Source organism: Balaenoptera musculus, chromosome 16 (assembly GCF_009873245.2).
Source record: "Balaenoptera musculus isolate JJ_BM4_2016_0621 chromosome 16, mBalMus1.pri.v3, whole genome shotgun sequence".
Classification (NCBI taxonomy): domain Eukaryota; kingdom Metazoa; phylum Chordata; class Mammalia; order Artiodactyla; family Balaenopteridae; genus Balaenoptera; species Balaenoptera musculus.
This window is the reverse complement of record NC_045800.1, coordinates 63541876-63568143: the sequence shown is the minus strand read 5'-3', so window position 1 is coordinate 63568143 and position 26268 is coordinate 63541876. Positions and strand designations below refer to the sequence as shown.

The following is a 26268-nucleotide window of genomic DNA, read 5'->3' as shown; positions in this document are numbered from 1 at the left end:
GAAAGACTTTTTTTTTTAAAGAAAGTCTTTGAATCCAAACAATCTTAGGTGGTTGGTCTTAGCCAAGAGAACATTTGGTGAACATAAATGGAATTGCTGAGTCATAATGCTTTTTTTTCTTTAAAGTATACAATCCAGTGGTTTTTAGTGTATTCACAGAGTTGTACAGCTGTCACCACAATTTTAGAACATTTTCAGAAGACACCCCTTACTCATTAGTAGTCACTTCCTTCCAGTCTCCTAGTCCTAGGCAACCACCAAACTACTTTTTGTCTATAGATTCCCTTATTCAGAACATTTCCTATAAATGAATCATATAAATACTATGTGGTGTTTTATCATTGACTTTTTTCACTTAACGTGATGTTTTCAAGGTTCATCCATGTTGTAGCATGGATCAGAACTTCATTCCTTTTTACTATACTCATGAGGCTTTTCCTGAAGAATTGTAAGTAATGGATATATCCAGTGTTTCTATTTTGTTCTCAAAAATGTTGTTTGCTTTCTATATAATAGGATAGTTTGTCATATTAAGGCTACTTCTATGATTCATTTTAGAGAAGGCATTATTAATCTGAGGAATATGGATTCCATATATGACTGGTCTTCAGGATGTCCTGAACCTTTTGTATTATTTGCAAGATTTTATATTCCCAAGTATTTTTTGGTGGGGGAGTTTAGGGGACTGAAAACATTTAGCTTTTGTTAAAAGATAATTTCCCAAAAAAGGTAAAATCATGACACTCATACATGATTAGGAAATGAATACACACTTTATTTTACTCACAGTGTTCAAAGGAGAAGTCCAAAGAACAGACACATTATAAGATCAAGAATATTAAAATGAGTATACAAATGGAGGCAAAACTAGTTTCTTCCATAGTGGAGAGGGAGGTCATTTGAACCTTTTACTGGACATGGCAGACTTTATGTTTATAGATTAAGATCAGTTTGCATTGCTATCAGTTATCTACAACTTCCAGACTTGTAAAATAACTGCCATATAATCAGAATCAGAGGGATGTCCTAGACAATGTATGATTTTCCGCTGGAAACACACATTTTCTCCTGCACTTTCAATAGATTATCCAAAAAGTCTGAAAGTCTTCCAAGTGTTAATTTTAAATTTAGAGTTTTACTTCAGATTTAAAAAGCATCTCCTTTGTGACTAGATTTTGAAAAATGTTTGTATCCGTTGAGTATCAGTCAGAGACCCAGGGATAGGTCTCTGGTTTATTCTTTGGAACAGGATTATTTGTTAGAAATCTCCAGAGAAGTAGGCTTTGCAACTTAACTTAGGTTACACTTTTAGGCATATATTCAGTATTTCTCATCTCTAATATCAGCATGACTATTGAAGGGAGGGGATTTCTATAACTAGTTTAGAAAAGTCTAGCTTTTCTAGGAAAAAAAAAGAAGTCTAGCTATCTTAACTCTGACAAAGGTAGATAGATAATCCTATTAGTAAAAGAAGTACGGGAAGGGAGAAGCCTAGACAACTTCTTCCCCAGTTGTGGTATGCTCAGGGAAGTCAAGACTTCTCCTTTGTGTGTGAAGAACGTAGGATTAATTCCACTAGACCTTGCTTATTCTCCAAGGGTTTCTCATTTCCAGTCTTTGGAGAATAATGAACTTCTTTTTTACTTTGAAAGGTAACTTCTGTGCACATGTACAGTAAGTCATTTAGCTACTGACTTTAAGAGACGCTGGGAGTTCATAGCAAATTTGGCAACTTGACATGTTCAGGTTTGCAGAGTACTTTTTCCCCCGCATCTTCCCTACTTCCCTCAGGCTGAGAATGTATTTACCAAGAAAACCCATGATTGCCCTTACCGCTACATCCCTCAGCCTGTTCCTCTGCTTGTTCAACTTAGTTTTATGCATTTCAGTCTTCTCTGCTAGGTTAAGTTCCCCGTAGGGCCTTTCTTGATAGACTTCAGAAGAGAGGTGCTCAGAGTTGTTAGCTGACAGAATCAGCATCTGTCTTCACTTGATGCCTGGTCCTGAACACAAGTAAATGAATAAAAAGTTTTCAGCAACCATTTGGCAGTCTTCGGGGCTGCCCACTTTTATGAACCCAGGAGCTTGGATTTTCTGTGAGTGCACTCCTAGTGACTTGAGAACATTGCATGGCTGTCTCTCCTTTCTGAGGCCAAGATTGTGTCTCAGTGACGGGGTGCTTTGCCCAAATACTCCAGTGTTAAGTGTAGAGCTATTAGACTTTGTAAGTGCTTGTGAACTAGTACTGAGCATGTATATTTGACTCAAGGCATGGCTGGAAGGGAATTGTGGACAGTTAAGCTTTTTGAGATGAACTTCTCAGATGCTGGATCTTTTGACTTACATAGTGGAATTTGAGGGAAAGTATATGGTTTGCTCTTTACCTCCTAAGAAATGATGACTCGGTCCCTTTAAACATTTCTATAGCACACAGTCACCGTTGGTTGGTTGGAATGGCTGTTTGGTTTATTGCTCAGTTCTTACTTCTTTAATGACCCAAGGGAATTTTCCCTTTGAGCTTGTGATCTGTTTTTGCTGATAAACTTTAATGCCTTTTGAGGCTCTAAAGACAATAGTGTTTTCTTACCTGTTTACTTTGCACTTTGAAGTTCTGCAGAATGTAATATGAAAGAGAATCAGATTCAGTTAATTTTTTTTTTCCATTTTTAGAGCAGAAGTAGAGTAAGAATAAATACTTAACTTTTAGGCTTTCTTCTGTATTTTAACTTCACTCCCCTTATCTGAGTCTCAGTCATTAGAGTACCATTTGATTTGAAGACATTCAGGCAGTGGATGAACTGGGTAAAACAGGTTTTTCTTTTCCTCAACAGCCCATTCCTTGCTTTAGAGCTCAGATTTCTGTCTCTTCTGGAAAAACTATTGAGTGTTGAATTGTGCACTTGTATTAGAGGTGAAGAAAGTGGAAAGAAGAGGAAAACAAAATCCTTTTTTTCTCTGTAGCATTGCAGAGTGGAAGATTTTGATTTTCATTAGTATCTGGCCAGAGAATAAATATTAGCCATGAGTAATGCGTTGATCTGTGGATTGATGTGGCTTGGTCCCAACTTTAACACTTACAGTAACACTTGGTGGATGTCTTTTTACCCCTGTCTAGTAATATGTTAACTCAATTATTGGGTAATTCTTTTATCAAAGAAGGGGATGGGGAGAGTAGCGCCATGTTGTAGTGTAGAGAAAGGGTTCTTAACCAAGCAAGGATGTCTGTCACAATCACCTGGGGGAAGTTCTCCAAAATATATATTTCTGGGCTCCACTCTGTACTTACTAAACCTCTGGGGTGGGGTGTTCTGAAAAAAGCTCCTTGGATGATTTTGATGCATTCTGCTGGTTAGCCCCCATTAAATCATGGTGAAAGGATTGTTATTATTAAGGAAAGAAGCACCATTCAGTGTGGGTCTGGTAATGTCTTCTTTCAGTGATAGTCATTTTTAGAATGTTTCTTCTGGTATAAGTTGGTAATTAAGGACATTTAATGGGGGGAAAAATATCACTGCCTAATTGGCAGTTGGTTAAGTACAGTAATAGTTCTCAAAGAAGTTTTTTTGGGGGGAATGGGGGTGTGGATAGTGCCATTATGGGAAGTCTGCTTACAGAATCTTGTTCTCTTGAAGTGATTTAAGGACTGAAAGAGTTTAGTATCATTGGGGAGAGCCGTGGGCTAGTACTGATAGGAAAGTAATTTGTGATGGAAGAATTCTGAGTTTCCTGGACTGAGTCACTCCATCACGTCATAATCCTGGCCTCACAAAAATGTTAAGAGAATAAATCCTAAGTATAAAAAGCACTGAGATTGTGTTGAGTGGAAAATAACCTTAGTGTTAACTCCCTTCACTGCATTACAGAACTGCATTCTAAATTTAAGGAAGCCAGGAGTGAAACCACTCTAAGACACTAGTTTTAAACCTGAAGGTCATGGTCCATTTAGAGGGATGCAGAATCAATTTAGTGGGCCAAGCCTTTGAAAAAAGAAGGAAGAAATAGAAAAGAAATGTAAGTGTATCACAAGTAATAAGGTGTTAAGTATTATTTTGGAAATTTTTGTTTTGGTTTTATATCTTTCTGTTGCTGTGTGTGCTAGTTTGTGTTGTAAAATACATTTCTGTGGGACTGTATTGGAAAAGTTTGAAACTCGTTGGTCTAAAAAGTGACATGCCCTGGGACTTCCCTGGTGGCGCAGTGGTTAAGAATCCACCTGCCAATGCAGGGGACATGGGTTGGAGCCCTGGTCCGGGAAGATCCCACTTGCCACGGAGCAACTAAGCCCATGTGCCACAACTACGGAGTCTGCGCTGTAGAGCCCGCGAGCCACAACTACTGAGCCCGTGTGCCACAACTACTGAAGCCCGTGTGCCTAGAGCCCATGCTCCGCAACAAGAGAAGCCACCACAGTGAGAAGCCCGTGCACCGCAACAAAGAGTAGCCCCTGCTCACCACAACTAGAGAAAGCCCATGCGCAGCAATGAAGGCCCAACGCAGCCAAAAAAAACCAAACCATATGCTTTAAAAAAAAAAAAAAAAAAGTGACAGGTCCCAAATTTACCAAATTTGTAGACTGCTACTATCATGTTCACGGAAGTGTCTTGCTCCCTTGAAGTGATTTGGGGGGGGGGGCGGTGAGAGGGTTCAGTATGAGAATAGTAGGCTACTAAGCTCCCATACATTCTAGCAGCTGCCTTTTGTCTAATAATGATTAGGATTATTGAGTACTATTTTGATGTCTTTTAGGTATCGGCTAAAACCTAAATCTTTAGATTGAAGTGGGATGAATAAAAAGAGAAAGTCTGGTTAGTTTATTCATCCTTATTTGACAATAGGTTCAAAGTAGTTAATATTTTAAATCTTCACACTAAAGTTGATCTTTTTTCCTTTAATATTATACTTTTAAAAGATTTATGGTATTCTTTCCTATCATTTCATATACATTCATTGGGCAAAGTATTTTTTTTTTTCCTCTAGGGGAATACATTTCCAATTTTATAACAAAGTGTGAAGGAAAGAATGCTTTTTTTGTGGAAGGTTTACCAAAACTACTTTTCTATTAAGCAAAGATTAGAGATAAACAGCCACAAACACCCACACATACCCACAGACACACATGTACACAGACACTTTATTTTGTGAATATTCTGTGTCCCTTCTAGATAAAGAAATGAAGGCACAGATGGGTGAAATAATTTGCCTGGAGTTGCACAATAAGCTAGTGGCCTTCATCGATGACCACTTATGGTTCTTGTATTTCCAGAGACACAATGTAGAGATTAAGGTGAAATAGAAGCCTAAGTATTGTAATTATAAATAAATATGCAGGTGTATATAGACAAAATATATTTCTATAAGAAGAAAGATGTGGTGGGAAATAGTAATTATAATTATATTAAGTTCTCGTGCCATCTCTGTCTAGATGTTTTTTCTGTAGTCATGACCTAGCAATACAATTTTGGTTTGTTGTATGTTACCATATATCCAAGGTATATTATGCCAGGAACATAAATTGTGGAAAGAAAATTCTTGGGATAGCACTGGATTGTAATGTGTTTAGTGATCCTCTGCCTGTGACACTGAGAATGAAGAATTGAAAGAGTACTAAATACTGGCAGGAGGCGTGGGTTCCTAGTCTCCACTCTGACACAAGCCCGTCTGCATGAGCTGAGGTACACCGCGCTGCTTCGGGGCCCCTGTAAAATGAAAATGTGGGCTTGATCTCTAAAGTTCTCTTCAACATTTAGATTGTATACCTCCCCAGGGCTGGAATATTGCATCAGAACCCGGCCTGGGGTTGGTGCTGGTTGCAAGGCCCCAAGGAACTGCCTCAACCTTTTTTCCAAGGAGACAGCACGCGCTACCCCACAGAGCCCTGTAGTGCAGCGAGTTGTCAGTGTTGTGAGGTGCTTCCTCGTTGGGACTGAGCCTAGGTTGTTTGTAGTAACCTAGAAGGACCTTGGAATGAGGCCAGGAGATATAATTTCTGTGACCAACTGGTTGCCCATTCAAAAAGCTTGCTAGGACCCATCCAAGTACAGTATCATTCTGTCACTGGAGTAAGAGAATATAGAAATATATCTCCTTGAGAGGTGTTTCTCTGTATCTCCTCTTTTTTTTTTGCAGATACTCATTTTTAATTATTGTTTATTTTTATTTGTTTTTGGCTGTGTTGGGTCTTCGTTTCTGTGCGAGGGCATTCTCCATTTGCGGCAAGCGGGGGCCACTCTTCATCGCAGTGCGCGGGCCTCTCACTATCGTGGCCTCTCTTGTTGCGGAGCACAGGCTCCAGACGCGCAGGCTCAGTAGTTGTGGCTCATGGGCCTAGTTGCTTCGCGGCATGTGGGATCTTCCCAGACCAGGGCTCGAACCCGTGTCCCCTGCATTGGCAGGCAGATTCTCAACCACTGCGCCACCAGGGAAGCCCTATATCTCCTCTTAAGGAGATATATTCAAGGACTCCCATTATCTTCTCATAGCAATTACAAAGAAAATATACTTTTGCTGAATATAATTTTGTAAATGTTAGCAAGGAATGCCTTCATATATTAATAGGCTTTTTAAAAATGGAAGTAGTTTGCATGTGCTGATTCTTTGCTCTTTCCCTAATACTAGTTATGTTACTTTTTTGTTTAGTCAGTGCTGTGATAATATCTACAGTCATCTTTTGCAATTGGTAACCTCTAATTTCTGGGTGAACTAGGAACTAGAATCACCAGAGGAAAAGCTGATCTGTATGACTGTTTCCGTCATCCCATTCATACACACTATTTAACCATTTGGTTTGATCACAGCTTTAACACTAGAAGATTCTCTATAATAGTTGAAATTATGACATACCTTCAATGATGGTAGACTCCTCTGGCCTTTCTCGGGTCTCGACCAGCACTGCCACTGCTGTGCAGGATTGAGATTGTTGATAGCAACAGTGGGCTCTAGGGAATGGCCACCAAGAACTATGAGGGGGTTGCAGATAAACTGTGTTTCCATGGATAGCCCTCTGGGAACCCAGTACTTGTCTAATGCTAATTACCTTATACCGCAGCCTAATTGCTAAGTGTATAAATGTTTTCAACAAACATTAGTTGAGCACCCATCCTCCTTCTGAGCTTTCATGCTGCTCCTCGAACATTGCATGTAGATATCCAACAGGAACATAAGCCTGCAGCATTATCTTGTTCTCAAAATCTCCTGTACCATTTTCAGCTTCCCTTCCTCTTCTAGTCTGCCATGGTTAATGCTGTCACCACTTACCCAGTCTCTCAAACTTGAAAATCTGGAATTATCTGTATTTTTCCCACTCCATACTTTTTATATCTAATAAGTTATCAAACACTGTTCTAAAAATGTTTTTCAAATCCATACCATGTTTTGGCCCAGATACCATACCATACTGCTTAAGGTGAAACCCAGTTTATTTCTCCCCTCGACTATTTCAACAGTCCTCTTAACTAAAATTTTTGTCTCTAATTTCTGTCCTCCTTCTATTCCTTTCCCATGAAGTTATCTTAAAAAAAAAAAAATTGCTCTCTTTGTTAATACCCATACCTTTCATTTTGTTTTTGTTGTTCTGCTATTTGCTTTTTTCTTTTTTTTTAACTCAACATCGTGTTCTGGAAATTTTTCCATGTGGTTCATTTAAATCTGTCTTTTTTAAATATATAAATTTGTTTATTTATGTATATATTTTTTATTTTTGGCTGTGTTGGGTCTTTGTTGCTGCGCGTGGGCTTTCTCTAGTTGGGGCGAACGGGGGCTACTCTTTGTTGTGCTGCACGGGCTTCTCACTGCGGTGGCTTCTTTTGTTGCGGAGCATGGGCTCTAGGTGCACGGGTTTCAGTAGTCGTGGCTCATGGGCTCTAGAGCGCAGGCTCAATAGTTGTGGCTTACGGGCTTAGTTGCTCTGCGGCATGTGGGATCTTCCCAGACCAGGGCTTGAACCCGTGTCCCCTGCACTGGCAGGCGGATTCTTAACCACTGCACCACCAGGGAAGTCCATAAATCTGTCTTCTTTTTAATGCTGCATAGTATGGGTACATAAAATGTATATATTATAGTTTATTTAACCATTTATCAATGGACAGTTATTTATATTTTTTCTGTTGCTGTTACAAAGAATACTGAAGTGAAAGTCCTTGAACATGTACATAGGTGCAATTATATAGATACCAAAAAGAATTTCTGGGTAAAAATGAATATACGTTTAAAATGTTAATAGATACTGACAAATCACTTTACAAAAAGTACCTATCAATTTATACTTCCAATCTCTATGCTTTTTTTTTTTTCCAAGACCATTTAAAATCTGGACCTAGTGTATTTCTCCCAGCTTCAGTTCCCTTGTAACTTGATGTGTTCACTCATTTACTTGGTCACTGTCAAGCCACTCTCCAAGCTTTTATTCAGTATAAATTGTTTGCCAGGCACCATGCTATATGTTGAGGATTTAGTGCTGGAGAAGACAGATATGGTCTCTGCCCTCATCTAGCCTGTGCTCTTACTACACAGACCTTTTTGCCATTCTCAGACTTTTTTATCCATTTGCAGCTATTATTCTGTCTTCCTGGTATGACTTTTTTTTTTTCTTTTAACTTTTCTGCCTAGAGAATTTTTTTTGATCATTGTTAGATTTTATCCTCTGTCATATCTTCCTTATCTCCCCTCAGGTAGAGTTAGATAGGCCTTCCTTAGTGGTCTCTCTTAGCACTTCATTTACATCCTTTTTATAGTGTTTATCCTGAAGAGTTCTAGTTACTTGTTTATATATGTGTGTGCCCATGTGTGTCTGCATGTGTATGTATGGACCTCTCTCATTAGATTGTAAGCTCAGTAACGGCAAGAACTTAGGATATATACCTTAATGTTCCCCCAGCTTAATGCCTTAAACACTGGAGAAGCTTCATAAATGTTGAATAAGTGAGTGAATGGCAAACTGAAGATGAACTTATTTTGTACAGGGCACTCGGTGGCTTGTGAATGTGACTGGGATCCGGTCAGTCTTCAGGGACCTAACCATGTTGTAAAGGAGATGAGAAACAGATGAGTAGACTGCAAGGCACATTGTGATAAGCTCTGTGAGAGGCACAAATGAATGCTTGATGAGAATTTAATGGGGGAGATTAATTCTCATGAGTTGGGTATTCTGGTAACTTTTCAGGGGAGAGGATTTTTTCTTGCTTGTGCTATGTATTATGAGGGATACACATAATGATAAGATCTGGTTCCTGGCTTTAAGAGTTTTCGTCAAATAGGGCCTTAGAGCAGAGATTGGCAGGCTATGGCCTACGGGCCAAATCTGGCCTCCTGCCTGTTTTTGTATAGCCCATGAGCTAAAATGATATTTTAACTTGAAGTTGTTTTTATAAAAAGAATATTTTGTGATATGTGAAATTACATGAAATTCAAATTTTAGCATCTGTACTTAAATTTTGTTGGAACACAGCCACGTTCATTTCTTTACCCACTATTTTGTGACTGCGTTTGTGCTACACCAGCAGAGTTGAGTAGTTGTGACAGAGACTTTTGGCCTGCAGTGCCTAAAATACTCTCTGGCCTTTTACGGAAACAGTCTGCTGCCTTTTGTGTTAGAGGATGGGAAAGATTCAAGTAGAGAAGAAGAGAAAGACATTCATATTGAAAAGAGTAGTTGAGTGGGACAGAGAATACTGCAGTCATCTAGAAACTTTAGAGCTGAAATGATGATCTAGCTTAACCTTTTATTTATTTATTTTATTTATTTTCGGCTGCGTTGGGTCTTCGTTGCTGCGCGCGGGCTTTCTCTAGTTGTGGTGAGCAGGGGCTACTCTTCGTTGCGGTGCGCGGGCTTCTCATTGCGGTGGTTTCTCTTGTTGCCGAGCATGGGCTCTAGGTGCGCAGGCTTCAGTAGTTGTGGCATGCGGGCTCAGTAGTTGTGGCATGTGGGCTCAGTAGTTGTGGCTCCTGGGCTCTGGAGTGCCGGCTAAGTAGTTGTGGTGCATGGGCTCAGTAGTTGTGGCTCGCGGGCTCTAGAACGCAGGCTCAGTAGTTGTGGTGCATGGGCTTAGTTACTCTGTGGCATGTGGGATCTTCCCAGACCAGGGCTCGAACCTGTGTCCCCTGCATTGGCAGGTGGATTCTTAACCACTGCACCACCAGGGAAGTCCAATTAACCTTTTATTTTACAGATAGAAGATCAAAAACTGTGTCAAAGTCCACTTGTCTGTTAAGGGGCAGTGTGCACTGGAGTTCCTAGAGCAGAAGCAGGATAAGATTATTGCTGGGGTAGAGCCAGATCATGAGTGGCCTTGCCCTTGAAAAATGAGTTGAAGAGCAAACTAAGAATAGACTTCCTTTCTCTCTTTGAATGTAATATTTCTTTTTTCTTTTGTATTTCTAGAAGGCCTTTGAGCCCTACTTCGAGATTTTGGAAGTGTATTCCACAAAGGCCAAGAATTATGTAAACGGGCATTGCACCAAGTATGAGCCCTGGCAGCTAATTGCATGGAGTGTCGTGTGGACTCTGCTGATAGTCTGGGTATACGAGTTTGTCTTCCAGCCAGAGAGTAAGTATACTGTCCCCCCTGTAAAGATACAGTGGAGTTACACTAGCTTTGGAACTGATGGCTAACGGACTGTACTAATTTCTTGCCTGGTTGGTTTGGTTCTGATTTTTAAAATCTGTTTAAATAGAAAGGACATTGCCGTCTGACTGGTAAAGTTTTTTTTTTTTTTTTTCTGACTGGTAAAGTTTTAATAGGACTTGTGTAGCTGTAACTGTTAGGTTGATGTTTCTGGATTTGCAGTTTACATTAAAACCCCTGAGAGATTAGTCCTGGTAAGGATCCACAGAGTATGGCTTAAACCCTCTTCACTTTCAGCTTCTTGCCTAGAACATAATTGTGTCACCTGGAGTTCCCCAAGCATGAGTTTATTGCTTTCATTTTAGGCCATCGTTTCAATAAAGATTATGTGACATTGGAACAGCACTCATGCAGTGACCATTGGAATGTCTGCTATGTGTCAGGCACTGCCAGGCTCTAGGGCTATCTATACAAGTAATACAGGGTCCGTGTGCTCTTGGAGTTGAACCTCTGCTGTCAGGGGACAGTACACTTTGAGCTTCCTGGGTAGTGACTCCGGGAGCCAGACTGACATGGGAAGAGGAGGCTGCTTCTCGGGGAGTGTGGAAGATGAGAAGTCTATTAGTGATCAGTTTGTACGTCCTCCATCCTTCCTCAGATCCTGCCCACACTCCCCGCACCCTCCCACCCTCCCACCGCCTGGTTGTGTGCTACCTCCTTACAAATTCTTTTTCCCTGCAGGCTGTGTCTGGTAAGTAAATGGTAGGAGAGGTGGCGGGTGCTCTGTACACCCCCCTGCGCCCCTTCCTCACCCTTAGCAGGGTATCTGAGTTAATAACATTGACGAGAGTTGCTTGCCATTTCTCATTTGTTTAAAATTTCCATGACTGTTTGCTTCCCCGATAACATCTGTTTGAAGGGGCTCTTTAACTGAATACTGTTTCTGCTTTTCTTCCTCTTCCCCCAGAAAAGTCAACTTAGAGGCCAGATTCTGTTTCCTCTCTTTACCATGCAGACAGCCATCCATCTGTTCTAGTAACATTGCCGAGTTATGGCGGAGTCAACATTGCACTTAATTAAAATGGAAATGAGACGTGACTGCCCTGTCTGAATTTTAGCTCACTCCGGCTTTAAAAACCCTGTCCTCAATTTCTGCTCCTAGTCCGTGCAAGATTTTCTCATAAACTCTGACAAATTAGACAGACTAACCCTTGTGTTTCATTTGCTCCATGGTTTGGAAACGGACGCAACCCCTGTCCCTTCTGCTCAGGCTTATTCCTTTCCTGGGAAGCATTTGATTCAGTGCTGCCCACCATCCCGTACGATTCCAGAGGCCTCTAAGGAGTAGCAGTAAATGTACTTCTCTTTTTTTTTATTGTGATAGAATATACATAACCTAAAATTGATCATTTTACCCATTTTTAAGTGGACAGTTCAGTGACATTAAGTACGTTCACACTGTCGTGCAGCCATCACCACCATCCTTCTCTAGGACTCTCTCATCATTGTAAGCTCTGTACCCATTAAACACAAACTTCCCACCACTCCCTCTCCCCAGCTCCTGGCAGCCACCATTCTGTGTACCTTTCCTTTTAAGATGGTGCATTTATAAATCTGAACTAAGGCCAGAGATCTTGAGGTTTATATTTCTTCACTGTGATTAGTATTAGCTTTAGGTATTTACTTCTGTTTTTCATTGTGCAGCCCTCGGTGCCCGTGTGCATTTTGCTTAACCGGTAGTTGAAGCAAGCCATCTTAGGTCTCAGGTACTTACTTGCCTTTAGTGTACAAAAAAGAATGTGCTGGCTTCTGAGTACACCATGAGAAGATTAACAGGAGCAGTGTGTCCATGGTATGTGGCATCTAAATCTTTGTGAACTCCAAGCCATTGTGGTTGTTTTATTTTTAATAACATTTTTTCTTATTATAAAAGCAGTACATGTTCATTGTATAAAATTAAGCAATATAGCTAAACCATAAGAAAAAAATTCAAATCTTATTACCTAGAGATAACCACCATTTATGTATCTGTATCTCTTTCCATATCTGAATCTGGTTGAATCATATAAAATGTAGTTTTTGTCGGTCAAATTGTTGAATATTGGCAATTTCATATTGCTTTAATACATATACACACAGAACACATTTTTTATTTTGTAACTTCCAACTTGAATTTTACACACAGATAGAAATGTCTTCCCGCCAGAGACTGGAAGTAATTTTGATAGAACTGCCGATTTCTTCAGCACCTTGCTCATGTAGAAGTATTCCACGTATTACTGAACATGCAGTCACTTTTAGTATATTGTCTTAGAGGAGTCTAAAGTCCGTCTAGTGATAATTTTGCTGATCTTCAAATTCCGGGTACCCTTCTGAGGTGGGGAGGGCAATTGCGGAACACAGGATGGACACGGGTAGATAAGAACTGGAGGCGGCAGGAGGGTGGGGCGGGGCAGGGCTGGAGCCCTCTAAGGTGTGACCTCTCCTTTAATCCTGCTCCATCCTTACTAACTCATGTTGACTTAAACTGTGGGACGGTCTGCAGTTTATCAACAGAAATCTGAGTTCTGTGGTAGGAGGAGGTTTCTAGCCATGGCACCTTGGGCAACACCCTTAAGCCTGTTGGCCTGTTTCCTCACAGTAAAATGAGCATAATAATACTGCTTTACCCAGTCTCAAAGAGTGACGTGAGGATCGAGTGGCATAAGTGGTGTGAAAGGAATTTGTAAACTGTAAAGAGCCACGCATTGTCGTTCTTACACTGGCATTTCTTTTTTTTTTTTTTTTTAAACATCTTTATTGAAGTATAATAGCCTTACAATGGTGTGTTAGCTTCTGCTTTATAACAAAGTGAATCAGTTATACATATACAATATGTTCCCATTTCTCTTCCCTCATGCATCTCCCTCCCTCCCACCCTCCCCATCCCACCCCTCTAGGTGGTCACAAAGCACCGAGCTGATCTCCCTGTGCTATGCGGCTGCTTCCCACTAGTTATCTATTTTACATTTGGTAGTGTATATATGTCCATGACACTCTCTTACCCTGTCACATCTCACCCCACCCCCTCCCCATATCCTCAAGTCCATTCTCTAGTAGGTCTGTGTCTTTATTCCCGTCTTGCCACTAAGTTCTTCATGGCCTTTTTTTTTTTTTTTTCCCTTAGATTCCGTATATATGTGTTAGCATACTGTATTTGTTTTTCTCTTTCTGACTTACTTCACTCTGTATGACAGACTCTAACTCCATCCACCTCATTACAAATATCTCCATTTCATTTCTTTTTATGGCTGAGTAATATTCCATTGTATATATGTGCCACATCTTCTTTATCCATTCATCTGTCGATGGACATTTAGGTTGCTTCCATGTCCTGGCTATTGTAAATAGAGCTGCAATGAACATTTTGGTACATGACTCTTTTTGACCTATGGTTTCTCAGGGTATATGCCCAGTATTGGGATTGCTGGGTCGTATGGTAGTTCTATTTGTAGTTTTTTAAGGAACCTCCATACTGTTCTCCATAGTGGCTGTATCAATTTACATTCCCACCAACAGTGCAAGAGTGTTCCCTTTCCTCCACACCCTCTCCAGCATTTATTGTTTCTAGATTTTTTGATGATGGCCATTGTGACCGGTGTGAGATGATATCTCATTGTAGTTTTGATTTGCATTTCTCTAATGATTAATGATGTTGAGCATTCTTTCATGTGTCTGTAGGCCATCTGTATATCTTCTTTGGAGAAATGTCTATTTAGGTCTTCTGACACTGGCATTTCTTATTGTATTACCTTAAAACATTCTTGTTACTTTTTTTTCCTGTACCTCTGGGAAATTTTACTTTTGAGATGATCTTTTTAGGTCTTGACCACATAATCTTCTCATTCTCAATTTCTCCATCTCTGGTCTGTATTCTGTTCTTTTTACCCTGTACCATATTATCTCACAACTTTCACAAAATTAGTTTATTCTTTTCTCCTCCACCTAGTCACATTAATGTACTTTTGGACACCTGACTCAGCTTGCTGATTTTTAGACCTCTTTCTACCTCATTAATTAATTACTTCATCTATTAAATAAGGAAGTGGTTCTGAATCTTTACAGCTTTAACATTGTTAGAAATAAATAACAAGCAGCTTAACTATCCAACACTAAGTTATGCTCATTTGATGGACTACTGTGGTAACACTGAAAAACACATTTAGGAAGAATTTTTAATAATGTAGAAAATGCTGTAAATGAGAAGAGGATATGATATTGTACATACAGTAAGATCTCAGGACTGAAAGGAAATACTCCAAAATTTAAACAAAAAGTAACAGTGGTTTCAGTCCCTTTGTCTTAGTCAGTCTGTGTCTTAGATACTGGGTTTTGTCCCAGACATTTACAGAGTGTTGACCTCAGTGCTAGGCACTTAGGGATGCAACCTAAGCAAAAAACAACTAGTAAAGATGCAAGACATCATATAATAAATACCCAAAGAAGGTACAGACACATTCTTTGGCTGTTGGAAGCACTTTCTAGCCAAGGAAATTGGAATTTCCCAGATCTCTTAGGAAAGCAGTGAAGTTCATTCAGTTCATGCCTTCTATCTTTGCAGAAAGCCTACGTGTAGATTTCTTAGAAACTCATTTGGGATAACTGAAAATTCCTGTTGTGCATTTGAAGCAGTGTAGAGGCCTGGGAGTCTAGGACTAGAAAAACAAAGACTTCAGTTAAATCCCCGCCCCATCACTGATTTGGTCCGTGGCCTTGAGCAAGTTATTAATGCTTTGATCCCTAGCTGCCCTTGGATTGTAGGTAGTGCCTTCTTTGCCAACCTTAAAATCTTGTTGTCAGAGTCAGTTGAGATATACTGAACGTGAATTCATTAAAAGGCACGACTGTCTACTTAGATGCCATGTATTTATAACTATTGTAATTGACAGGATCAGAATTCCATATTTGTCCTGTGTACTGCCCAACAGAATGGAGTCTGATTGGTGTCCGTGATATTTGAAGGCCTTTTTAGGTCCAGAAAATGTTGTTGGGATGTGTGTTGAATGAGAGACTGGAGCATAGGTCCTGAAGAAAAGCATGGGTTGGGCATTTGTTTTGAGGGAGGGGAGAGAAATGTTGGGCATCCGGAAACCTTGGGAAGGTAAGGAGCTCTGCAATATACTTGACCCAGCAATTCTCTTTCTGGGAATTTATCCTGTAGGTATACTGTCACGTACACATATGGTGTGTGTTACAAGGTTAGCTATTTCAGCATGGTTTGTGATAGCAAATATTAGAAACAACCTAAGTTTCCATCAGGAAAGGGCAGGTTAAATAAATTAGGGTACATCCATCTAATGGAATACTCTACAGGTATAAAAATGAATGAGGAAGCACAGATCTTTAAAAGAGTATTGCTAAGTAGAAGAACAAGGTCTAGTACAGTGCTGGAGTATGCTACCTTTTGTGTAAAAGAGACATATAAGAACATACCTCTATTCTTACTTGTATATGCATAAAGAAATTCTAGAAGGGTATCTAGAAACTAGTAGTAATATTAACCTGGGGGTAGGATGAGGGTCTGGGGGATAGATGAGAGAGTGTGTGTGTTTATTTTTTTATTTTTGAACCGTGTAAATATATTACTTATTCAAAAATTAAAAGGTTTTTTAAAAAAGGAAAGAAACTACCTTTGCCATCTGAGGGCAGGTGAGATTGCGGAGGGCATGTTGAATAGTTCATACATTATGACTATCAGGTCATATAATCTGTGGAAATTTATTTGGATAATAGAACCATTTGTTTCTTTTAGGTTTATGGTCAAGGTTTAAAAAGAGATGTTTTAAGCTTATCCGGAAGATGCCTATTATTGGTCGTAAGGTAAGCAGAATCCTGTAGATTTTCCCTACCGCCTCCTACCCCCATGGTCATCATACCTCTTTCTTTATAGTCACTGAAACTGGAAGTTCAAGGGGGCTGGGTGAGTTTTGTCCCCCACCTCCAAGAAACATTCAACAATGTCTGGAGACATTTTTGGGTATCACAAGAGGAGGCGGGTGCTGTCGGCATCTAGTGGATAGGCGCCAGGGGTGCTGCGGAACACACCCTCCAGCGCACAGGTCAGCCTCCACAGCAGAGGACTGGCTGACTCAAAATAGCAGAAGTGCCAAGATTGAGAAGGCTGACTCAGCCCTTTCTCCAACGTATCTGACCGAAGGAGAAAGATGCTATTCAGGAGAAATTTGAAATTAGACAACCTGAAAGAAGTGACATGAAGCTTTGGAGCAATATTTGGCTGAATTTAGACACTTATCAGGGATTGAGTGCTTACATGGTTTAGATCAGGGTTGGCAGACATTTCCTGTGAAGGGCTAGGTACGAAGCATTTTAGACATTGCAGGCCATACCATGTCTGCCACAGCTCCTGACCTCTGCCCTTGCAGAGGGAAAGCAGTGGTAGTACGATGGGTAGAGGAATGAGCCTGGCTGTGTTCCAGTGAGATTCTCTTTACAAGAACAGGCACAGGCCAAATTCAGCCTATAGTTTGATCTGGCCTGTAGTTTGCTGATCCCAGGTTCAGGAACTTAGGGCAGAGCCATTCTCTTGCTCTTTGTTCATATCTGTAGTCTAGTACGTTCCCTTCACTGGATCCTCTCTGTCCTCATCCACGCTCAGGATAAGACAGTCACGTCTGTACCCTTCCCACAGGTGCTTTATCACAGGTGAAAATAAACAGGGCAGGCCCCACTGCAGGCTCTCAGGAGCGCACATGGTCCTTCATGGCTTCATCTTCCTTGCTTCTCTGCCCTGCCCCTCAACTTTGCTGCAAGCTTTCTTTCGCTTTTGGCTTTCAGTTCCTTTTCCCCTTTCCTGGCCAAACCAGAAAAGATGGCAGTTATCTTTTAGCTTTTGACTGAAGGCCATTCAGACCACTTTGCTAAATAAGTCTCCCAGAACTTTGTATTTTCAGGTTCATTTCCTGTCGGGAAGTGAAAGTAATAACTAGGGTGGAGAAGGAGAATGAGGGCTTTTATTTGACCTCTAATCATATTAAGCTCTAAAATTAAATCTACTTTAGTCCTTAGAAAATGAAGGGTAGGGGAGAGGGAAGATAGAAAGGATGGACTGATCACAAAGGATAATAGCTTTTCCCCGTATTATTCCCTGTATTTTTTCTGCCTTTATTCATCACACCTTTCTCCTTCAGTTTCAGATTTTGAGACAAATAAATGCTGGGGTTCCAGAACCCATTAAATGTATATGATAACAGAATTGGAAGGTACTTAGAAACTGTATAATCACCTTTCAATTTTTAGATGCAGATTTTGAGGTGCAGAGACAAAAGTTACTTGTTTTGAGTGAGTGGGTGTGTCCCTCTGTCATTCATTGAGCACCTGCTCAGGGTCAGGTACTATTCTGGGTGCTGGGGACACAGTGGTGAACAAGGCCAAGTCCTTCCTCCATGGAATCTATATTTCAGTACTAAGGAAAGACAGAAAATGAATAAGTAAAATACATAAGAATTTCACTTCGAAATAAATACTGTGAAGAAATTAAAATGCAGTGGAGATTCTGAGCATCATCTATGCATGGAAGCTCAGCTTTCATAGTTCTGGTTACATTTATGCAGCATAATTCTTTATTTACAACTTAAAAAATATCTTCATGTCCATCACATGCCCTGGCATTGCCCAGGAGTGTGGACTCTGCTTCTTGCCAGTGCCCGCCTGTTAGACTTTGCAGACGTGTTAAAGGAGAGGCTGTCCCTGTGGTTTCATTGAGGGCCACGTCTAAGAAGACCCTCTTGGATTCTAATCATCCATGGCACTTTTCATTACCTGACTTTTAGTGTCTGACTGTGATGCTAAAAATAAGGTCAGGAGAACAGGACACACACACACACCCCGCCCCCGGCCTAAGTTTGTTTTGTTCACTGTGTATCCCTGGCCCACAGTAGTAGTTCAACAAATATTTATTAAGTAAGTGAATGAATGAAAGAAAATGTCTGATGAGGATGGAAACGAAATAACTGTAGCTGATAAATGATGTAGCAGAAAGGACTTCAGCTCCTCCTAGCACTTAAGAGTCAAGCAGTGCAAAGCTGTTAACCTGAGGAGACAGGTGGCAGCCTCCCTGGCTCTTCCCAGCATGGCTTGTGCTTCTGTGTGGGGATTTGTGTAGGGCCTCCAGATTCCTGCTGTGCTCTGGACGTGCCTTGGTGAAGGAGCTCATCCCTTGCTGAAGCACCAGAATCTGTTTTACTGCTGCTTGGCCTGTTTTCTGGCTACTGTTCATGGTTCTACCTTGGTTTCTTTGGTGCACACACTGTAGCTGCTGCCAAGGGACAAACAAGATCCAAATATCTCCCTCAGAGAAGTGCTGACTTTAGCAAATGCAAACCAAGTAAAGCATTGGTGAGGTCAACGTGGCAGAGGAAAAGGGTGGGGGTGGAGTAGGGAATGGAGTGTATCTTTGACCTTCAGAGAGAAAGCTGACTTTTCAAACGTCTAAGAGACTATTGCCCAGGCCAGAAAATAGCTGAATGGTCAAAATGTCACCATACCTTTTTAAGAAAATATACCATCCTTATTCTGAAGCACTTGTGCAGTGCCCAGCGTTGAGCAGTTGGTTTGGTGTTGTAACTGCTTCTTCTACTCTCCGTGCGGTGTTCTTCTAGCTCCCTATTAACTTTATCTTCCTTACCTTTGGAGATCCAAGATAAGTTGAACAAGACCAAGGAAGATATTAGCAAGAATATGTCATTCCTCAAAGTGGACAAAGATTACGTGAAAGCCCTGCCCTCTCAAGGAATGAGCCCGGCTGCAGTTCTGGAGAAGCTCAAAGAATACAGCTCTATGGGTACGATTCTCAGCAAATACATGCTCCCTACTTCCTTAATGTGGCTGGTCATTTGGTCATCATTTGATGTTGGCAGAGGTTAAGAAGAGTTCATTCCTGGTGCTTCTATATTCAGGAGGGCCCACTCCCTGTCTCAAAGGCTGAATTTTGTATTTTAAAAACTGTATTTATATAGATTCATCCTTCACCCATAAAGCAAACAAATCTCAGGGATGGTGGAACTTGGTTCCACTTTCTTTTCTAAGCCTGAATAAAATAGACCAATTTGTTTTTTGGAAAGAGAAAATATCTAATAAAATGAAATACAGATTCATTATAGAAATTGTGAAATCCGTATAGAGGCACAGAAGAAAATAACAAGTCAGTATAATTTCATCCTCAAAAGATAAACACAGATGATATACATGTATAATCTCAGAATGTTAATAGTGTCTTGTGTAACAAGCACACACGTACATATGTGCATGAGCACGTGTGGGAAGGATAAATGAACTAAGTAGCTTAATGTTTAAGAGTACAGCCCAGATTCACTCAGCCTGGATTCACATCTGGTTCAGCCACTTAAAATACGGCCTTGCGTTGGCTACTTAACTTGTCTCTGCCTCTGTTTCTCTCTCTCTACAATGACCATAATAACAATGGTACTTATCTGAAAGGATAATTGTAGAGATTAAATGAGATTATGCATGTAAATATGTAATACCTGGCTTATAATAAGTGCTCAATAAATGTTAACTATTATTAATACAAACATGTTTGTTACAAATTAAGATCATATTACAAATACCTTTTAAAAATAGGCTTTTTAGTCTGGCATAATTTTACATTTATAGAAAATTTGCAAAGATAATAGATTTCCCACATACCCCTTACCCAGCTTCTCCTGATGTTAACATCTAAAATAACCATGATACATTTGTCAAAACTAAAAAATTAACATCGGTACAGTGCTGTTAACTAAACTACAAATTCTATTCCTGTTTCACCAGTTTTTCTGTAATGTCCTTTTTCCTGTTCTAGGATCTAGGCCAGGATACCATATTACATTTTAAAATTTCTAATTGACATCTGTTGAATTTTTGACATCAGATGGTACAAAACTAGATACAGTGCAGGATTTATATATGATATAAAGCAAGGATTAGCGTTCTCCGAGGCCTGTGTATTAAAGATTTCTACGATTATGAGGGCTGGTTGGCTGCCCCGTATTTCCTTCCCTTCCATTTTTAAGTCGCTGTCCATTGCCATACTCTGTAGCCCCAGTGAAAGAACAGGAAATAAAACCATATATCCTACTTTTGAAACGCTGGTGACCTCTGGTCTGAAGACATACATGGCACAGACCAGTGTCCTCTAAAGAAAGAGGGAAAGTCAAACTGGCCACAAGCTGGCAGATCACGTGAGAAGGAGGGGTTTGTCAGGATATTCACTACTCAGTCTTCTGCTCTCATTGGAACTGCAGATCTTGGCTTTGTAGAGCCCATGGCAACAGTTTTCAGTTAGGGTGCTTCTGTAATTCTCACTACCCATTTTCAGTAGGGCACAGCCATGTTGTCATAAAAGGACCTGAGACACCCACATGAACAGATATTTGTTGGTATTGTAGAGTGTCTCTGGGGGAGCACCTCAGATAGGAAGTGGAAAGTCGGACCTTACATTCTGGTCAGGAACCTGTCCTCTGAGCCTTCTCCCAGTGACGTCTGTGTTCCTGATGCTGAGTGCTGCAGCAGAGGTTGCTGGAAGCAGGTGGCTAATTCTGTATGGGTTTCCGGGCTTGTCGGAAGGAGGGGTCCCTGAGGACAGGATGCCGATGGTTCATATCTCACCACGGTTTGTCTAGTCAGGGATTCAGTTCCCTGGCTCCAGCTCTGGTGATAGTATACTGAAATTCCGCACCTTCGCCTTACTCTTTTCTGCTAACTCTGCTCATAGCAGTTCCCACACTTCCTCTGACTGGCTAGGAAGGCAGAGAAGAAGGAAGCCACTGCTGAAAAAGGTCAAGCTGAGCCATACAGAGAACAGAAAAGGAGTACAGATAAAGGAAAATTGTTCTGCTGTTAGAAGGCAGTTGGGGATGATGACATTATTATTGGACTATCTTTACTGTACCTAGATGCTGTTAATACCTTTCTCACACTGTTGTTGATGGTAATTGTTGACCTTTCATCTTTAATTTGCTGTGATAGCTCTTTATTGGAGTTCTTTTTCTTGATTTTATGTAAGAACACCTTTGGGTATCCACTCCAACTTTTTTTTTCTTTTGTACACAGAGGAGTTTCTTCCTCTTTCTTCTTTATTAGAATCTGTCTTCCCAAAGGCTCCTGCTTACTGATCCAGTGGTCTTCCCTTTCTCTGTAGATGTCTTGTGGCAAGAAGGGAAAGCCTCCGGAGCGGTGTACAGTGGGGAGAAGGAGCTCACTGAACTCCTTGTGAAGGTGAGCGAGTGCCTAGTACTTGAAGGGAGTGTGGCTCTGCCAGTTTAGATTACTGCATTTTTTTCTCCTTATTTTTGTAATTAAAAAAAATTACTTAATGAAAGTTTATTGTTAAAATAAAACTAAAGAGGTTTAGAAAGTGTCTCTTTACCCAGACATAGGCGAATATGCATAATATTGATCAAAGACATCTTCAATCTGTAAAAAAGTAAAATGTTACTTATGTTTCCAGGCTTCATAGACGCCCTGTGTACAAGGCAGATAGTAGGGAAGGTAGTCCATCATTTGATATTATTAATGACAAGATATATTTTGTTGGATCAGAAGAGACAAGAGATGGAAACTGGGTCATAATTTCCTGTACTACATGAGTCTCAAATCACATGATCTGAGAATGAGCAGTGGTCTCAATTATAATTCAGATAATTCTCATTTTTTGTTGACTTTAAAATTGCCTTTAGCTTCTTCCACTTCTAATCAAATTTATTTTTTAAACCCCACTTTGTTGTATAAAATTGGCATTGGACTGCTGGTCTCTAAGGTCTTTGTGTTTGATTATTGTAACTATGAAACTGTGCATACCTTACTAAATATTATAGGTTTTGCTCAGCTGTATCTTGACGTAATACCCTCACCTTACTTCTATGCTTAAGAATCTTTCAGTGGCTTCCCATTATATACAGGACAAAACTCAAGCTGCTCATGCAGGAGAAAATACAAGTCCCTTTGTGAGCCAGCTCCCACCTATTTTTTTCAACCATTCCTGTTATTTTCCCTAATGAATACTAACCACTGCCTTTTCTCTTTACTGAGTACACCTTGCTCCTATGTTGTTTTCCTTTCCCTCCTGTTCTAAGTGATGAATTCCTATTCATGTCTCAAGGTTCCACTGAACAGATAACCTCCAGACCACTCAGGATGTTCGTTATTCCCTCTTTAAGACCCCTTACCTTCATGTACGTATGTACATCTGGTATCGCACTTAAAATAGTTGTGCCAGACACTCTACTTAAAGTGCTTCGCATGCGTGATCTTATTTACTTATGGCTAGAACCCCATCAGGTAGGTACTATGATTATCCCCTTTAGCATATGAGGAAATTGAGCCTCAGAGAGGTTATCTGACCTAAGAATACACAGCTAGAAGTGACAGGTAAAGCTAAGATTTCAAACTGGGGCTGTTTGGTGTTTTAGTCTGTGCTTTTAACCGCATTTATACTTCCTCTCTTACCACATTGTAAAATAATTTTTATGCCTGTCTCCTCCATTATATTTTGATCTTCTTTAGATTGGGGAACATATCTTACCATTTTTCCAGTTTCTAGTGTTGTGTCTGATACCTAGAAACTTTTGTTTTTTGCGTGATTCTTTTTTTTTATACAATGTAATCGTCTTCACATCTGCTTCCATTTCTCTGCAGGCTTATGGAGATTTTGCATGGAGTAATCCGCTGCATCCAGATATCTTCCCAGGACTACGTAAGATAGAAGCAGAGATTGTGAGGATGGCTTGTTCCCTATTCAATGGGGGACCAGATTCCTGTGGATGTGTAAGTATATGCAGGTGGCATCCTATAATATGATTTTTTTTAGCTTAAAATGGAAGAGTTTATTCAAAACATTTTATTACACAATACATGATTATTGTAGGAAGATCCAGATTAACAGCGATTTTTAAAGGTTATGATTTTGTAATTCATGGAGTATCAACATTTTGGTAAATATCTTCTAGATATTTTTTTCTCTTCAGTCTTTTATTTTGAAAAACTTTAAACTTACATTAAGTTGTCAGAATAGTTTAAAGAACATCCTAGATTCACTAAATGTAAATATTTTGTCATATCTGCTCTCTCCTCTTCTTTCTCTCCCTCCCTTTCTTCCACCCACCCACCTACCTACCTACCCACTTATCTATATAACTTTTTCAAACCATCTCATAGTTTTTTGATATACGTGTTTTGCTTGAGCTGGATGTTTATTATTTTGCTATAAATCGAATCTCAGTTGGTTTAGGAATAAAGGAAGAGGGTGTCATTGTATTTAAAGATGCACATGAGGATTCCTTCTTTCAACTATTCTTTCCAGTAGGTTTGTTAGTTTTCCTAAACTGTGATTGATAAACTTCTGTTGAGGTTTGGTACCACAAACTGATATTGCCTTCTCTAGAAAAAAGTAAATTTCAGCTTATCAAGATAGTTAGATTTAACCCAGGGTGCTGTAGTGGTAACCTAGAGATGCTAATTCTATCATATCAAATACTTTTGTAATCATTAGAAAGTCTGCAAATTTAATTTTGAAGGGCCCATCCAAAGACGAGAACATTTTATAGTTACTTTTTTGTTTTTTCCCAATAAGCAGCATTGGGTTTTACTTTGAAGTTTGCACCATGAAAAATCAACATGTTCAAATACTTACTGGCTAACAAAACTGGTATTCCTGGCATTCATTTTCCCCCCAAAAGTTCCAAAACTGTTAAAAACCAACCATAATCTAGCAGTGGGTTCCCTTGTGGCATTTAGATGAACGGGATGATGTAGAGGGGAGATGCCAGTGTACTTACAGTACGTGGGTATTCTTCTGTGCCATTAGACTCTTGATGAACTTTTTTTTTAAGCCTCACTATTTTTTTAAAATAATTTCTTCTGAAGATCAGTTGCTCAGTTTACTTTTTTTTTTTAATGGAGTATAGTTGCTTTACAGTGTTGTGTTAGTTTCTGCTGTACAACGAAGTGGATCAGCTATATGTATACCTATATCCCCTCCCTCTTGGACCTCCCTTCCACCCCCCCGAATCCCATCCATCTAGGTCATCACAGAGCACCGAGCTGAGCTCCCTGTGCTATACAGCAGGTTCCCACCAGCCATCTGTTTTACGTGTGGTAGTATATATATATCAATCCTAACCTCCCAATTCGTCCCACCCTTCCCATCCCCCTCTGTGTCTACATGTCCGTTCTCTACACATGCGTCTCTATTCCTGCCCTGAAAATAGGTTCATCTGTACCATTTTTCTAGATTCCACATATATGCGTTAATATATGATATTTGTTTTTCTCTTTCTGACTTCACTTCACTCTGTATGACAGGCTCTGTGAACTTTTAAGAGACCACAGGTTAAGCACAAAAACAGTTTGGCCTTATCCAGTAAAGTTGAAGATACCCGTATCTTATGACCCTGATATGCCACTACTTGGGATATATTCTAGAAAAACGTACATGTGTGTATCAGGATAGATGTATATTCATAGCAACATTGTTCATGATAGCTAAAAACTGGAAATAATTCAAATGCTTATCAACAATGGGGTGGATGAATCATAGAATAGTGTGTGTGTGTCAGTCTGTTGTAGCTGTCACTCAGAATGATACTCAAATTACTCCATTTTTGGCCAGTGGAAACTTCTCAATTTTGGCTCCTGGGTCTTTTTGCATGACTCAAGTAGTCTTTGCAAGCTTCCTTTCTTTCCTTCTTCTTTTTTTTGGACAAAATATTTTTTTGGACAAAATTTTTATTTGATGAAATATTCCAGGTTTACCTTTTACATTTCCTGCTCCAGACCCAGAATCAGCCGTACGTTCAAGGAGCCCTCGTTCATTTATAGCCATGTAAAATATTTACATGGTTCCTAAGTCAAATTTATGGAATAAGGCAGTTTTAAAAATTAACCAGAATAAAACCTGGAGAGACAAATAGAAAGTTGAGACATGAATGATAGAGTGAGAAAGGCTAACACACCTCTAGTTGGTATTTAAAAGCAGCCAGAAAAAATCGATAACCTGTAAAGGTTTAACTTTTAGAACAACTGATGTTCTCAATAGCAACAATGGCTGGGGCAGTTGCGGTTAGAAGAAAGATGGGCTATGAGTTGAGAATTGTTGGAGCTGGGTGATACATGCAGGGGTTTTATTAATTCCCTCTTTAGCTGTGTATAAACTACTCTTTAGTTCTTCCATTGGGTTTTTACATTTCATTTACTGTGTTTTTCATTCTTGAGAATTCTGTTTGGTTCTTTTTTTTTTTTTTTAATTTGCTTGGTTGTTCTTTGTAGTCCCTTTCCTTGTCTTATGCTTTGCTTAAATATATTACACATAATTATTTTATAGCCTATGTCTGATAATTCCATTATTCATGAGCCTTACCTGTCTGCTTCTGCTGGTTTCACTTACGCTGTCTTGTATCCTTATATTTGTGTTTTGTTTTTTTTTTTCTGTGAGTCACTCATTTTCTTGGAAACTTAACTTTGAGTCCTAGATTGAAGTTAAGTTCTTCCAGAGAAGATCTGTATTTTTGTATTTACTTCTGCCAGTTACTGGGGATTTGCTGGGAAGTGCTGCCACACTGGAACCAATTTAAGTCTGATTTTCAGCTCTTAGTTTTGTACTATGGAAGTAGTCTGAACTCAGACCACAAACTCAAATAAAAGCTGTCTTGGCATA

General features: G+C 39.8%; 1 protein-coding gene across 3 annotated transcripts in view; it reads left to right on the top strand.

Annotated features, from left to right (window-relative positions):
• The window catches only part of SGPL1 (sphingosine-1-phosphate lyase 1), a 54113-nt gene that overhangs the window by 12118 nt on the left and 15727 nt on the right, over positions 1 to 26268 (top strand). For all 3 annotated transcript variants that reach the window (XM_036827957.1, XM_036827959.1, XM_036827960.1), the window contains exons 3-7: positions 10376 to 10541; positions 16351 to 16418; positions 19251 to 19398; positions 21757 to 21833; positions 23253 to 23381. In XM_036827957.1, the coding sequence (XP_036683852.1) occupies positions 10376 to 10541; positions 16351 to 16418; positions 19251 to 19398; positions 21757 to 21833; positions 23253 to 23381 (588 nt within the window). The remainder of the gene's footprint in view (positions 1 to 10375; positions 10542 to 16350; positions 16419 to 19250; positions 19399 to 21756; positions 21834 to 23252; positions 23382 to 26268) is intronic.